General features: G+C 39.3%; 2 protein-coding genes across 2 annotated transcripts in view; one reads left to right on the top strand and one right to left on the bottom strand.

Annotated features, from left to right (window-relative positions):
* The window catches only part of LOC127946566 (interferon-induced protein 44), a 43,342-nt gene extending 41,679 nt beyond the window's left edge, over positions 1-1,663 (top strand). Inside the window, exon 7 of the mRNA XM_052543234.1 lies at positions 674-1,663. Within this exon, the coding sequence (XP_052399194.1) occupies positions 674-847 (174 nt within the window). The 3' untranslated portion in view covers positions 848-1,663. The remainder of the gene's footprint in view (positions 1-673) is intronic.
* Positions 1-14,294, bottom strand: part of LOC127946564 (uncharacterized) — a 321,463-nt gene extending 307,169 nt beyond the window's left edge. The window contains exons 1-4 of the mRNA XM_052543231.1: positions 14,080-14,294; positions 13,869-13,992; positions 13,504-13,580; positions 9,101-10,133 (exon numbers count right to left, since the gene is read on the bottom strand). Of these exons, the coding sequence (XP_052399191.1) occupies positions 9,101-10,133; positions 13,504-13,523 (1,053 nt within the window). The 5' untranslated portion in view covers positions 13,524-13,580; positions 13,869-13,992; positions 14,080-14,294. The remainder of the gene's footprint in view (positions 1-9,100; positions 10,134-13,503; positions 13,581-13,868; positions 13,993-14,079) is intronic.
* Between the last annotated feature and the right edge of the window lie 928 nt (positions 14,295-15,222).

The following is a 15,222-nucleotide window of genomic DNA, read 5'->3' as shown; positions in this document are numbered from 1 at the left end:
CTCTTACCTGGGCTAAGGAGAAGAAGGATTGGACTATTGTCCAGTAGTCCAAAGTCCTCTTTTCAGATGAGAGCAAGTTTTGTATTTCCAAACAATGCAGATTATGTGAAGGCCACTGTCAAATAAACCTGGGCTTCAAGACCACCTGAGCAGTGCCATAAACTGATCACCTCCATGCCACGCCAAATTGAGGCAGTAATTAAAGCACAAGGAGCCTCTAGCAAGTACTGAGTACATGTACAGTAAATTAACATACTTTCCAGAAGGCCAACAATTCACTAAAAAAAATGGAATTGGTCTTATGAAATATTCTAATTTGTTCAGTCTGTGTGCATTTAATTTATTTAATACAATGGTTTCACAATTTTAATTTAATTACTGAAATAAATGAACTTTTCCTCAACATTCTAATTTATTGAGATGCACCTGTATATAACAAAATGTAGATTTGTATAATTTGGAGGAAAACACTTTAATCTTTCTCATTGCAGGGATTCCTCAAGTGATTGTCATGTCTAAAGTGGATGAAGCATGTCCTCTGGTCAAAAATGATCTAAAAATGGTCTACAGAAGCAAGAAGATCAAAGAGAGGGTACTATATGTAATTTTAATCATCTATACATGTTGCATGTTTTATATAGTTTTACAAAATCTATTTTGTGTTTCTGTCCAGATGGAGTTGTGCAGTGCCAAAGTGGGTGTTCCAATGAGCTACATCTTCCCAGTGAAGAACTATCATAATGAGATTGACACAAATGATGATGTTGATGTTTTGATTCTCAAGGCATTAGATCAGATTGTGCGTTCTGCTGATGCAAGACAGAGGCGTGGTGCTTCTAATGAATGAGTTTTGGGGACAAAAACCAACATTAATAACATTTAGAATTTAATGAATATTAAATGGCCAAAAGTATATCATCATCTGAATTAAGACACATTCCATGTGCAACAGGTTATGTACAGGTTATAGCCAACATTTGATAATGATAAAAGTGACCCACACATACACACAGTATTAGAAATTGCTACACAAATTAGTTTTCATCTTGATTGACTTGAACACGAGCTCAACAACAAAAAATTCAAAATGTGCGTGCGTGTGTGTGTGTGTGTGTGTGTGTGTAATTATGTAATGAACAAAAAAAAGCTCAAAACGTTTTTCTAAATTAACTTATGAAATATAATCATTATGTCATTACATACAAAACTGAACTTTTTTAATAGCTTAAAGGAACAGGGAAATAGGCTCGGGGTTGGTAATTCTGATAAGCTGTCGGACACGGGCCGGGCTCGGGTCTGATCGTCTCGGGCCAGGGCTCGGGCCTAAATATGAAGCCTGTGCATGGCTCTACTTCTCATTATTTCCCTACAGTGGCTAATGAACTGGAAGTCTCACACATTTACAGAAAACTATTTACTTCTGCGTTGAAAAAAATCTGGATTTAGGTAATAACTGCCTAACGTGCTCATCATGCAAAACACGCAACGTTCTTAAAGGGACATCCTTTTACATAGGCAAAGGAAAATGTAATGTATGTGTTATCGCAGTTTGCCTTATTTGTGTTATGTGCATACTCTCATTATTCTTTCAAAGTAAAGACAATTCTCAGGAAGGCATCACAGCAGCACTCTTTAACTTTATTCTACTTCTTTTTGGGGGAGTTATACACAGAGCTCTTCTTATTGTGTCTGTCAAAAAAAAAAAAAAAAAAAAAAAGATTAAAAAAAAAAAGGTGTATGTTTTTGGTAAATATTTTACAAGTTTAGTATTTTTTGTTGCAGTCCTGTGTTTATGTGGAATATTTGTATATGAAGCAGAGCTTTCATTAAGGCACTCTAATGCGGCCGTAATTATAGTTTTTTCCCGATATTTTACTTGTGTTTGCTGATTCTTTGGCCCATGATTCTTTGGCCCATTATTGATAATGGGCCAAAGAATCAGCAAACACAAGTAAAAAATTGGAAAAAACTATGAGCACGGCCAAATTAGAGTGCCATATGAAACTGTACTACAGTAATGAAAGCTCTGCTTCATATACAAATATTCCACATAATTTGCACAAGCTGTAATATTTCCCATGTCTTGCAAGTATTCTGTATGTTGCAAATATCCAATATGCAAATATGTTCAGCAGTAACCTACTTGAGGCGAGTGTATTGGTGTATGTGATTTTCTGATTTGAACCCTTGATGGCACTCTTTTACAGAAAATTGTCTGTGAGAGAGATAACTGTAAGAAAACTGCCCATATATCTTAAGTAAATAAATTTACTTAAGATATTGGGCCACAAAAAAATGGGCCACAGCTGCCCTATTTTTACCAGTCTGATTTTATTAATACTATAAAGCTGATATCTCATGGACCCAAAACTGGTTGCATCAACACCAAAATACAGGCAAATCCCTCTGAACTTTAACCAAAAAAATAAAATAAAATAACTTTAGAGAAATACATAAAACTATTGTTTTAATCTTTTAATAGCTAAAAACACTGACTGCTGTTTTTAGCCTATAAGAATCTACAGGTTTTTTCTGAATAAATAAGAATGTTATGGGAAAAGTTCATTTATTTCATGAATTCAACTCAAATTGTGAAACTCGTGTATTAAATAAATTCAATACACACAGACTGAAGTATATTACATCTTTTGTTCTTTTAATTGTGATGATTTTGGCTTAGATTTAACAAAAACACACCAAATCACTATCTCAACAAATTAGAATATGGTGACATCCCAATCAGCTAATTAATTCAAAACAGCTGCAAAGGTTTCTGAGCCTTCAAAATGGTCTCTCAGTTTGGTTTACTAGGCTACACAATCATGGTTAAGACTCTTTTTAAGCCACTCCTGAACCACAGACAACGTCAGAGGCATCTTACCTGGGCTAAGGAGAAGAAGAACTGGACTGTTGTTGCCAGTGGTCCAAAGTCTTTTCTGATGAGAGCAAGTTTTGTGTTTCATTTGGAAACCAATGTCCTAGAGTCTAGAGGAAGGGTGTAGAAGCTCATAGCTCAAGTTGCTTGAAGTCCAGTGTTAAGTTTTCACAGTCTGTGATGTCATCTGCTGGTGTTGGTCCATTGTGTGTTTTGGAAACCAAAGTCACTGCACCATTTAACAAGAAATCTTTGAGCACTCTTCTATCACTCACACTATTCTGCTGACCAGCTTTTTGAAGATGCTGATTTCATTTTCCAACAGGATTTGGCACCTGCCCACACTGACAAAAGCATCAAAAGTTTGTTAAATGACCATGGTGTTGGTGTGCTTGACTGGCCAGCAAACTCACCAGACCAGAGCCCCAGAGATAATCTATGGGCTATTGTCAAGAGGAAGATGAGAAACAAGAGACCAAACAATCAGATGAGCTGAAGGCCACTGTCAAAGAAAACTGGGCTTCCAGACCACTTCAGCAGTGCCACATAATGATCATCTCCATGACACGCCGAATTGAGGCAGTAATTAAAGCAAAATGAGCCCCTACTAAGTATTGAGTACATGTACAGTAAATGAACATACTTACCAGAAGGCTAACAATTATATATATTTTTTATTGGTCTTAAGAAGTATTCTAATTTGTTGAGATTTGTTATGAATTGGTGGGTGTTTGTTAAATGTGAGCCAAAAATCATCACAATTAAAAACCAAAACTTAAACTACTTCAGTCTATGTGCACTGATTTATTTATTACACTGGTTTCACAATTTAAGTTGAATTAATGAAATAAATGAACTTTTCCACGGCATTCTAATTTATTTAGAAGCACCTGTAGTTACACAAACAAAGGCTGTTTTTTGTTTTTGTTTTGTGGAGCATGACATTCTGTGAAGTACTAAAAAAGACAGACCAATTTCATTTACCAAAGATATAGGAACTTGTCAGGCGGGACCCATGTGCAGATTTATTAAACAAGGACAGAAATATGTCCAATATACTTTAGAGGAAATTTTATGTAACTGCATGACTAATAACTAACAAGGAATTAGTGAAAACAACAAACACAAGATGCAGTAAGCACTTAACATCATTGTTCAGGGGTGCATTTCCCAAAAAGTATCGTTGGCTATGGTTGCAAGTTCTATTAAACAGTATTAGTAATGATGGAACTTGTGACCAAAGTTGCTTTAAAGAAACGCACCCAAGACCAAGACAGACTTTCACTATTCCAGTATCTGGATGTAAATGGACATATGAATATTGTTCCTGAACAAATTGTGACGATCGTGTATCCAGAGAGACACAGGGAGAGCGAGAGATCCAAATGCAGATGTATTTATTATAGGGTAATCCAAATCGTAGTCAAAACAAGCAAAGGTCAACACCAAAAAGACAGTCCAAAATAAACAAACAAAAGGAAAGGAACAGGAAAGGGAGGACGAGCAGACTGGGAAGAATCTCGGGGAACGAGAATGCTGGATACATGAAGGGTAAGGACTCCATACAAACAACAGGATAAGACTGGTATTTATAGGGAGGCTAATGACAATAAAGTGACTGCACCTGGTGCAATTAACAATTAACAGGAGTGCAATTACTCTGATGACAGGACAAGAGTAGAGGAATTCTAGTGCCTATGGTGAAGTGCCTGAAGGGAAGTGAGCCCACTAGTGGACACCCAGGGAAACAGAGACTAGACAGCGTGACATTACCCCCTCCTCCACAGAATAGCTGCCAGATGCTCCACCCAAACCCAAGGGAAAACCAAACACACAAAGAGACCAGGAGGGAGGTGGAGCAGCGGAGGACCAGGGGGAGGGACGGAGGGCCAGGTAAAATGGGGAAAACAGAGACAAGAGAAGTCCAGGAGGGTGGTGGACCGGCGGAAGATCAGGGGGAGGGACGGAGGGCCAGGTCCTTAGAGGGAAACAGAATGAAAGACACAGACATGAAACCCGGGAGGGAAGTGGACCGGCGGAGGATCAGGGGGAGGGACGGAGGGCCTGGTCCATAGGAGGAAAACAGACAGAAGAACAAAAAAAACCACAAACACAAAAACACAAGTCCAAGAAATTAAAGAATTAAGAAGGACATCACATGACGCACACCAGGGCGGAGCAGAAGACCACCACATCCGTGCGGTCAGAACAGACGCTCTCCAGTGCGGAGCAGAAGACCACCACATCCATGTGGCTGAAACATACGCCCCCCAGGGCGGAGCAGCGACCAACACATCCTTGCGGTCCAAACAGACGTCTCCCAGGGCGGAGCAGAAGACCACCACATCCGTGCGGCCGAACCAGACGCCCCCCAGGGCAGAGCAGAAGACCACCACATCCGTGCGGCCGAAACGTACGCCCCAAAGGGGGAACCAGAAGACCACCACCTTCGTGTGGTCGAATGGGCAGGAGGACAAGTCTGGTTGGGCAAGTCTGAAACAAAGAACATGAACAACTTACGGGTAGCCACCATGGCCACAACAGGATCAGTCGGGTACTCAGAGAGTTCGACTGAGACATGACGAGACTCAGGAAGTTCCGCAGAGGCGAGTAGAGACTCTGGTAGATCAGCCGAGCCGAGGTGGGACTCTAGTAGTTCAGCAGAGACATGGAACAGCTCTGGTATTTCAACATAGAAATGACGAGACTCTGGTACTCCCATGGTGTTACTACTGGGTTCCAGAAGATCAATGCTGACTTGACTCTGCTCATGAAGATTATTGGTGACTTGCATTTGTTCATGAAAATCATTGGTGACTTGTATTTTTTCATGAAGATCAATGGTGACTTGCCCTTGTTCATGAAGATTGATGGTGACTTGCCTTTGTATTCTTGAATTCTCCCATGAAGAACCCCGGTGACTTGACTCGGTCCTTGAAGATCACCGGTGACTTGACTCTGTCCCTGAAGATCATCGATGATTTGACTCTGTCCTTGAAGATCACCAGTGACTTGACTCTGTCCTTGAATATCACCAGTAACTTGACTCTGTCCTTGAAGATCACCAGTGACTAGACTTGATTCTGGAAGGTCAACGGTGACTAGCCTTGACTCTGGAAGGTCCACGGTGACTAGCCCTGACTCTGGAAGTTCAATGGTGACTAGTCCTGACTCTGGAAAGTCAACGGTGACTAACCCTGACTCTGGAGGGTCCACGAGCACCTGACTCGACTCTGGAGGGTCCATGAACACCTGACTTGACTCTGGAGGGTCAACAGGAACTATCCCTGACTCTGGAAGGTCAACAGTGACTGACCCTGACTCTGGAAGGTCGATGGTGACTAGCCCTGACTCTGGAAGGTCGACGGTGACTAGCCCTGACTCTGGAAGGTCAACGGTGGCTGACCATGACTTTGGAAGGTCGACGGTGACTAACCCTTACTCTGGAGGGTCCCCGAGCACCTGACTCGACTCTGGAGGGTCAACAGGAACTAGCCCTGACTCTGGAAGGTCAACAGTGACTGACCCTGACTCTGGAAGGTCGACGGTGACTAACCCTTACTCTGGAGGGTCCCCGACCACCTGACTTGACTCTGGAGGGTCAACAGGAACTAGCCCTGACTCTGGAAGGTCAACAGTGACTGACCCTGACTCTGGAAGGTCGATGGTGACTAACCCTGACTCTGGAGGGTCCACGGGCACCTGACTCAACTCTGGAGGGTCAACAGGAACTATCCCTGACTCTGGAAGGTCGACGGTGACTAACCCTGACTCTGGAGGGTCCACGGGCACCTGACTTGACTCTGGAGGATCAACCGGAAACTGACTCGATTCTGGAGGGTCAACTGGAACCTGACTCGACTCTGGATGGTCAACTGGAGCCTGACTCGACTCTGGAGGGTCAACTGGAACCTGACTCGACTCTGGATGGTCAACTGGAGCCTGACTCGACTCTGGAGGGTCAACGGAAACCTGACTCAACTCTGGAGGGTCAACGGGAACCTGACTCAACTAAGGAAATTCCACTGTAGCTGCCATCCTCTGCAGTGGCTCTGGGCTGGTGGCCATCTTTTACTGTGGTGTTGGCCCAGCCTACGTGACGTGAACAGTCTCTGGATCAGTAGACGTGACATGAACACTCCTGGGAATCACTAGGTTTTGTGACAGCATGGAGAAATGATCCAAAAATGTCTCAGCGGCCATCTTGGGTGTTGGCGTTGAGCTGGCGGCCATCTTGGGCGTTGGCGTTGAGCTGGCGGCCATCTTGCATCGTGGCGCTGGGTTGATGACCACTTTTTGCTGTGGCGCTGTGCTGGCGTCCATCTTGCCTTCGCCTTGTCAATCTTTAGAGTGTCATAACCGGACACCGCCACATCATGTCACATGCTTCCTGTAAACTCCCTGGTTCATATCTGCCCATAACAACACTGATACTCTTCTGTACATGCAAAATATATTAATAATAAATCCGCGATTACGATAGTAAAGCTTGGTATGAGATTTTTTGGAGATCTGGGGCATTTTTATAAAAAAAAATTGAAAATGTACATCTGAAATGCTAACTTGTGCAGCGATGTAAAAGGCTATAAATAGCATATTTTTACAACAGTAAACAACCAAATTCCACCCGTGATCGCAAAAGGAAGTTATTACAAAAACTCAATCGGGGTTTAAAGTGAGTTTTGAGTAAAAGTGTACTAATAATTTCATAAATTGTCTGATGTAGCTTAATGCTAACATTAGCTCTAATTCTACTAATAGCAGGTGCATTTATTCTTCATAATGCATTTCTGTCACAATAATTCATCTAAGGTCGTAAGAAAATGTTTTGTTGAATTTTTTTAGTAAGACTTTTGCTAAATAAGGGCTAAATGCATGCTGAGACTGAAGTGAGATAGCAGCTTGGTGGCTTTGTAAAGCTTGAAATACCACAACAAAGGCTAATAAAGGGGGAATAAAAGCAAAAGAATAATGCATATAATGTGTCATACCTGGTGGAGGTGTGAAAGACTTGTTTTGTGGGAACAATAGAATCATGAATGGGGGAGTATTCAGAGCCAAAAATACAGACAGAGCACACAGAACATCTTCACATGATCTTACAGAGATGACAAGTGCCATAAATCAATCAGATTAGCCTTCTCTAAAAACACACATGACATGGCCTTAGAAAATATTTCATAAAATTCACAGTTTTACAGTTTAGATTATGAAATTTTCAAATGAAGCTTTGGTAGACTTGTGGCTTTAAATAGACGGTGTTTCTAAACTCATATCCTACAGTACATCAACAATTTTTTAATACATTAAAAAAATATGTTTTTAATATTTTTATTTTTATGTTTGAGCTTATATATCTATATTATCATAACAGTCTGAATGATTCCTGAACAGTAAACTTTGAAATGTCAGCTTTGTGAACAAATGATGATTATGTATCTAGACAGAAAGAATCATGAGCAGAAACCTTTTTATTTTGGGTATGTCATTTCTGTCTCCATGCCAAAAAAAATGGGGGGTGACTGGTAAGGGGCTAGTCAACACAAACAATTGGCTAAATTGTTATATTTAGCAAGGCTTTAGTCACTCTTACAAATTATGTATATGAACACTGCTTTCATGAATACAATGATAATATATGTAGCATTATATCACAGAAAGATACCTTCACAGCTCACTATATCTGATTTAACATGTTTTCATGTATTTAAGCACTTTGTTTTTTTCTTCTCTTGCTCTCTTTTTTTTCTTTTCCAGTGTTTCAGCCTTTCCAGACTTACAGATTTCCTTCAGCTTCTCAATCAGAAAATCAAAATGCTGAAGTGTGAACACAGAATCAGTGTTCAGTGCGATCAAGTCCAGAATATCCACACAGTGATAAGCTTCCATCACCAGGTATACTTTCTCAATCTCTAATATGTGTAGTTCTTCTTCCAGCTTCTTGGCCAGAGACTCACCTTCCTTAATTTTGATTATAGTGTCATTATATTTATTTTTTAAATCTTGATCTGTCATTTTTTCCCTCTTCATCTTTGTTTCATATATTTTTGCTTCTTTGACATGTTTGCTGTAGTGGCATTTATTAGTACACACTGTACAGTAATGATTCTTCATGACTTTACACCATGAGAGACCACAGCACCACCAGCATCCTGGATAATGACAGTTCTCCCTACAGAAGGTGCAGCACATCGCCACACTGGCTACAGAACGATCAATATCTACCTTCTCTATGTAGACCACATCAACTTCATACTCAAAGTTCTTGTTTTCTTCAGCATCTTTCTTGTTTTGCTCCACAGCTTCCTGAGCTTGTTTCAGCTCATTTTGCTTTGTGTCAATCTTTTGATTAAGTGATTGTAGATCAGAGATATTTGTCTCCAACTGCTTCCTTTTCTCCAAAACACCTTGAGTGATCTTCAGTGATTTTGCTTTTATGTTTTCAATAAATATGAAAAATCCTGTAATTTCTGTGAAAGTTAGATCCCATGATTGTTTCAGCATTTCATTAGTTTCATCAGCAGGTTCTGTCTGACAGTTGTCGAACAGGAAATACACCGGCTGATTCTGCTGATTTACTGCACACTTGATTTTAGCCTCTTTAACAGCCGTCAGGATATTTTTAGGGATAGTTCCACGTGAATGTGTGAGGACCAAGATGATGTTTTCAGCAATATCTCTTCCAAATAAAGACTGAACAGCATCAAATATGTATAATTCTCTTTCAGATATTCGAGTCTGGGTTGCTTTAATCACCAGACACACTGCATGTATTTTATGAATACCTTCAGCAGATTTACTTAAACTGAGCAAACTCTCAGCAATCTCTTTATCTTTCTCAACTCCATGAGTGTCTCCATATCCTGGAGTGTCGATGATTGTTAAATGGATTGGACTCTCTTGTAGATAAAACTCATAAACAGTGATGCGTCTGGTCTGAGTATGAACTTGTGAGTAGTAGCTCTGATCATCTGTGATCTCAAACCAAACCTTGTCTTCTCTCTGAACACCCAACATGTAGTTGATCATCACATCGATCAGGGTTGTTTTTCCTGTTCCTGTTCCTCCCACCAGCAGAATGGTTTTATGGAGTTTCTTTGTGTGTCTCTCCCCAAAGGTAACTTTTATGTATGGTTTAGATGGATCACGAGAGTCTGTCCTCGGTTTCAGATGATATCGAGTAGGAGGCCCCTCCTCAGTTACAATACTTTCTTTGATGATTGCATGAAATTTGTACAAACTTGATTCTTTTTTTTGTCTGTGGAGAAAACAACATATAAATAATATAAATAACAGCTTATAACATTTTAAAATAAATTGTATTACTTTACTTTTTTTAGGGCCCTATGAAATCCGTTTATTTTTTCCCAAATTCGGTTGAATATTTTTCCAAATTCCGTTTTTGCGTTTCAATTTTTCTGGATTCCATTTTTTTTTCTGTTTATTTTTTTCTCAACTCCATTTTAATGGTTAAATTTAATTTTATTAATCAAATACTTGTCTTTAAATTAAACCGGACTCTTATTTTGATGTGTTTACGTGAATACCTTTACAGTTCCGTGTATGCGATGTGACGCTAGTTTTACTCAAATCAAACGGTCAAACGCTCATGAAGTGAACGCATCATGACTCTCAGTGCAGTTTTGGAGGGGGAAAAACATTTCTTAAGGCTATTTTAAGAAATAATTGAATAAAATAAGTTGTTTTTATGCATGTAAATATGTCAATGTGCTGAAGTGCATGAAAACCAGCTATGTATTAGACCCGGAAATAACGTCTCTCTCTCTCTCTCTCTCTCTCTCTCTCTACTGTATAAAAATACATTATATATTATTATGTAAAGTATAATATTATACACTGTAATAAAATATAGTATTGTATTATAGTTATTGTATCCAAAGTTGTCTGTCTGGAACGCAGCATTAGGTTAACGTCAATAAACGAGCGTGTACTACAATTACGATTCATTCTATAAGGTGACATTTCAGCACTTGACAAACGGACAGCGACTCCTCTAAGCAGCACTTAAAGCACAGCTACGTGATTGTTGGGAAACTAATGAACGATCGTAAAATTACTCGTAGAAAACGCTCTTAAAGAGCCAGTAAGATGAAAATTCTAAACTTCCTATCACTGTTTATAAGTCCTGTACATTAGGTTTAAATCCATCCAAGGTTAAAAAACATTGTCATTTTGTCAAAATATCATTTTAAAATTACCTCAATTCTCAGAGATCCCCAAACGGTTCGCGCGAAGCTGTTCAAACAATTCAGTTTTCTTAAACCCCACCTTTCGGTAGCATACTGTGTTCTGATTGGTCAACTGACATAGTTTTGGTTGGTTGTTCCGCACACAACTTCACGGTAAACTATGCGTTAGCATCTTTTTGGGGTGAATTATGTCTTATTCCTCTCATCGCGAAGCCAACAGTAAAATAAAAAACTTGAACAGTCTCGTTGCTTTTTCTTCTGTGTGGGTGTATTCAGGGGCGTCGCACCCGTGGGGGATGTGGGGGTTTTAACACCCACACTTTTCCCGGTGAGAGGGTTCGACACCCGCACATTTTCTGCAGTTTTTCCGCAGTTTTGCACAAACGCCTTACTACAGTCGTTCCTCCGTTTCTCTGACCGCTCTGTGTCTGCGCTCGCCGCGGCTGCCTCCTGCCCCCTCCCTCTCAAACTCTACACCGGCTTTGAGTGTGATCGGCTGATGATTGGCTGTTTTGCCTTAAGTCCCGCCTCTCTTGGGGTGTTATCGGTCAGCTCGTGCTGAGGAGGCGGGAACTTATGGTTATTTACATCTCCCTTTTCCAGGTACTTTGAATGAGTGTTTATGCTTTAGAGGTTTTTAAATAAGCTTGATATGTGTTTGGGAAGATGTTCTGTTAATCGTTTTGTTGACATGTCGAGTGTTTTCGGTATTATATTTCGTCTTTTAGACTAATGCTAATTGCTATTATTGGGATATTGTTTGCATACCTGTTGAAGAACTATGAAATTAAAGTGTATATTATTTTAATGTTTAAAAACAGTAAATTGTTACATTATTTATACCACCAGAGAAAAAGCTTTGTGTGGGCGTTTTTTCTCTCCTTTTCTGATTTTGCGTTTTTTTCTCCCCTTTTCTGATTTTTTTTTCTTTTCTTTTTTTTAATGTAGGATTATTTTTTTCCCAGCCAAACGCTGCAAGCCGGAAATCCCGCACAGGGCCAGAGAACTTTAAGCCCTGCATTTTGTACCCCTCTGTCAATGTGTTCATCATTTTTATTGTTTATAAACAAACCACATCCATCCCCCACACTTTTGAAAAGCTTGCTACGCCCCTGGGTGTATTCAAGCCGCGCGCTTCAGTTTGAATCTGAATAGCGCGTTCAGCACGGGGGCATGGTCACATTAGATATAACGAAGGGTGACATGAAAAACAGACATCGCGTTGTTTTCATATGGATTACTTTATCACAGAATATCTGTTTTCGGCAGCACTTGTTTAGTTTTAAAGTAGATATCTATAGAAAGTCAAGCTTTCTATAGATATCTCTCTCATGTCTCTTCGTTGAGTATTCACGGAGTTACACTTCATTTTAATGACGTTTTTGTAAATGAAGATCAGCGCAGAAAGGCTGTAGACAGCACACACACTGATAAGACGCTCGGGAGAAAACAGACACATAACTTCATAATCATACTTTGCGTTGTGATTCAGAGATGCTCGTTGGTCCAAATAAAGTTGGTAATGAACCCTCTTTTATGGCCAAATGCTTTGAAAATCCCGCTATACTCACCGAGATTAGAAAAGCAGTCATCAGTGAAATGTTGTGAACCGAACAAAAGGGATTTGTTGTACTGCTCTGGTATTGTGGTAAAAATGAATTTTAGCCATTGGTTCTTCTGATCTTCATTCTTTGGCAGTGAAAATAAAACACACTGTCTCCTCGACATGATGCTCTCACACCAACCAGAGCTGTGTGTGTGTGTGTGTGGGGGGGGGGGCAGGTCAGAGGTCAGTTTCTCTCAAGACGGTAGGCGGAGATTATTATGCAAAGTGTTCCTAGTGACGTACATAGAGATGGGCAAAAGATTTGAAATCTATAACGACTCGTTTCAGCGATTCAGAGTTGACTCCTTACTTAAGAAGCCAATAACTTTATAAAAAGTGTACTTTTTGGTTTAATTACTTTGCACATTGTTTACACTGATGGACAGCTACATGATACACTGTAATACAGGTAATTTTTGATTTCCCATCTGTGTGGCTCTTTAAGCGCTAAGATCAATCGTTATCGGGAAACCCGGCCCAGAACTTTACACACAGGCAAACACGGCTTGAGTAACGCAGGAAAGCGCGTTCCTATGGTCTAGTAAAGTAGTGTAGTTACCAATATTATTAGGGTACTTTACTTAGTTACTTAAAAGTAATATAGTTACTGTAATCTGTTACTTTGTAACTCGTTACCCCCAACACTGGACTGTAGCTATATTTAAGTCATGTGAATAGCAGGGAAATGTTTAAACTGTATGATCATTTTAGCATATGTTTAACAAAAATAGGAACAACTGGTAAAATAAAATTTAAAATCTCTATAGACAAAAACACCTAAATACTGAAATAACAGTGGCTACTAGTCCTACCTTTCAGTAGAATATGCCATGACTCTGGATTTGTGGTTTGTAGTCTTCAATGTAACCAATCAGTTTGTCGAAAAACACTGTATAAGCACATTTAAGTATTGTTTTAAAAAACTGAAAGTCATAGGACCAAACAGTAACTGACCAAGCTGTACACATAATTAGTTTTATTAAAAAAACATATTTGGGAACTTCCCATCTATCATTTTTTTCTACCTATTTATTTATTAAAAACAATACTGACAAATATCTAGAATCATTTACAGTGACATATACAGTAAGCCAATATGAGAAACTAAAAAGCATTACAATATAATAACAGACACAGAGGCTACAGAACAGCAAAATACACTAACTTACAACATTACCTGTTTGTTCAACTGCTTCTTTCTCCGATGCTGTGTTCCAGGCAGGTTTTTTGAGACTGTAAGTCACTAATTTAAATCACGATCAAAGACTTTGTAGCGTTCCAGGCAAGTCACGCCAAACGTCCTGAGCGCAAGGAATTGTAGCTAGATTATTAATTTTGTTAAAACGTTATATTGTCCTATTTTTTTTTTTTTTCAACGTGTCCCCTACCACTTGCATTATCCGTAGGGACTGCCATTGTTGTTTCGCGAACTATGTGACGTCAGAGCTCGGGACTGGGAGTAGGCTACTACATCGATATAATACGAGTTCACGGGTGGGAAGCCACAGGTTTGACTGCTGTTCCAGTGCACTTTCAAGGGTAGAAGGTTGGAAAAACACTGGTTAAGGCTGGCCTGGAACGTGGCATGACGGCATGACTCTCTCCAGATACTCGGAGACGGGATGAACGCCAGTTGTATTTATACACTGGTCAACACCCATTTGCTGAAGGTCAGGTGATTAGCAAGAAGCGTTAGATCTGTTTGGGAAAAACAACTGGTTTCACCAGTGGTTTAAAACATGTGATTCCTAGATAGAAATGCTTATTTGACCTTTATTTATACTCCTGATGTAGAGTCTGTTGCAAAGTAAAAAAAAAAAAAAAAAAAAATCTTTATTCTATATATAATGAATAATCAACTTAAAATCGACTAAATTTAAAGCTGATCTCATACATCACCCGCACGGAACGGCTTCCATGTACAACTAAGATGCGCAAGATAGATTAGATTAATTATTACATTTTAAAATGCATATTGTAATTAATTATTTAAATGTTTCTAAAAGAACATTTCTAAATAAAATTGTATATTTTTAGCCAATGTATATATTTATATATGAATGCGCACGGCCACCCAAAGGATCAACATGGTTGGGTTTTTGAACAGGGAAGTGAAAGTGAAATGCGTACATTTTCAAATACCGTCTCTGATTTATGGGGATTATGAAAAAGTAGTGGGTGTATTTTTCACATTATAGGCTGGTTGCTTTCACACATTGTGGACACTCATCAGATTTCAAACAGCACGTTAAAGTAAATTTTGGAAAAGAGACAAAAATGTAGATGTTTTTGGAGGTATGCTCATTTTTAAATCATACCCTATTTATTGCATCAAAGTTTGTTTGTGTCATGCATATTTTGACGTGACCCACCCGGGTTCGAATCCGCGAAAATGTTTCTCCCTTTTCAAAATTTCAAATCACATCAGAAAAATTTAAGTAAAAAAATAAATAAAATAAGTAAATAAACAAAAGCTTAAGGGTAGGTGTATGGAGGGCTTTATTGTCCCAAAAATGTGGCATCAATTAAAT

Source organism: Carassius gibelio, chromosome A24, assembly GCF_023724105.1.
Source record: "Carassius gibelio isolate Cgi1373 ecotype wild population from Czech Republic chromosome A24, carGib1.2-hapl.c, whole genome shotgun sequence".
NCBI lineage: Eukaryota > Metazoa > Chordata > Actinopteri > Cypriniformes > Cyprinidae > Carassius > Carassius gibelio.
The sequence above is the reverse complement of the archived record's forward strand: the minus strand, read 5'-3'. Positions and strand labels throughout refer to the sequence as shown.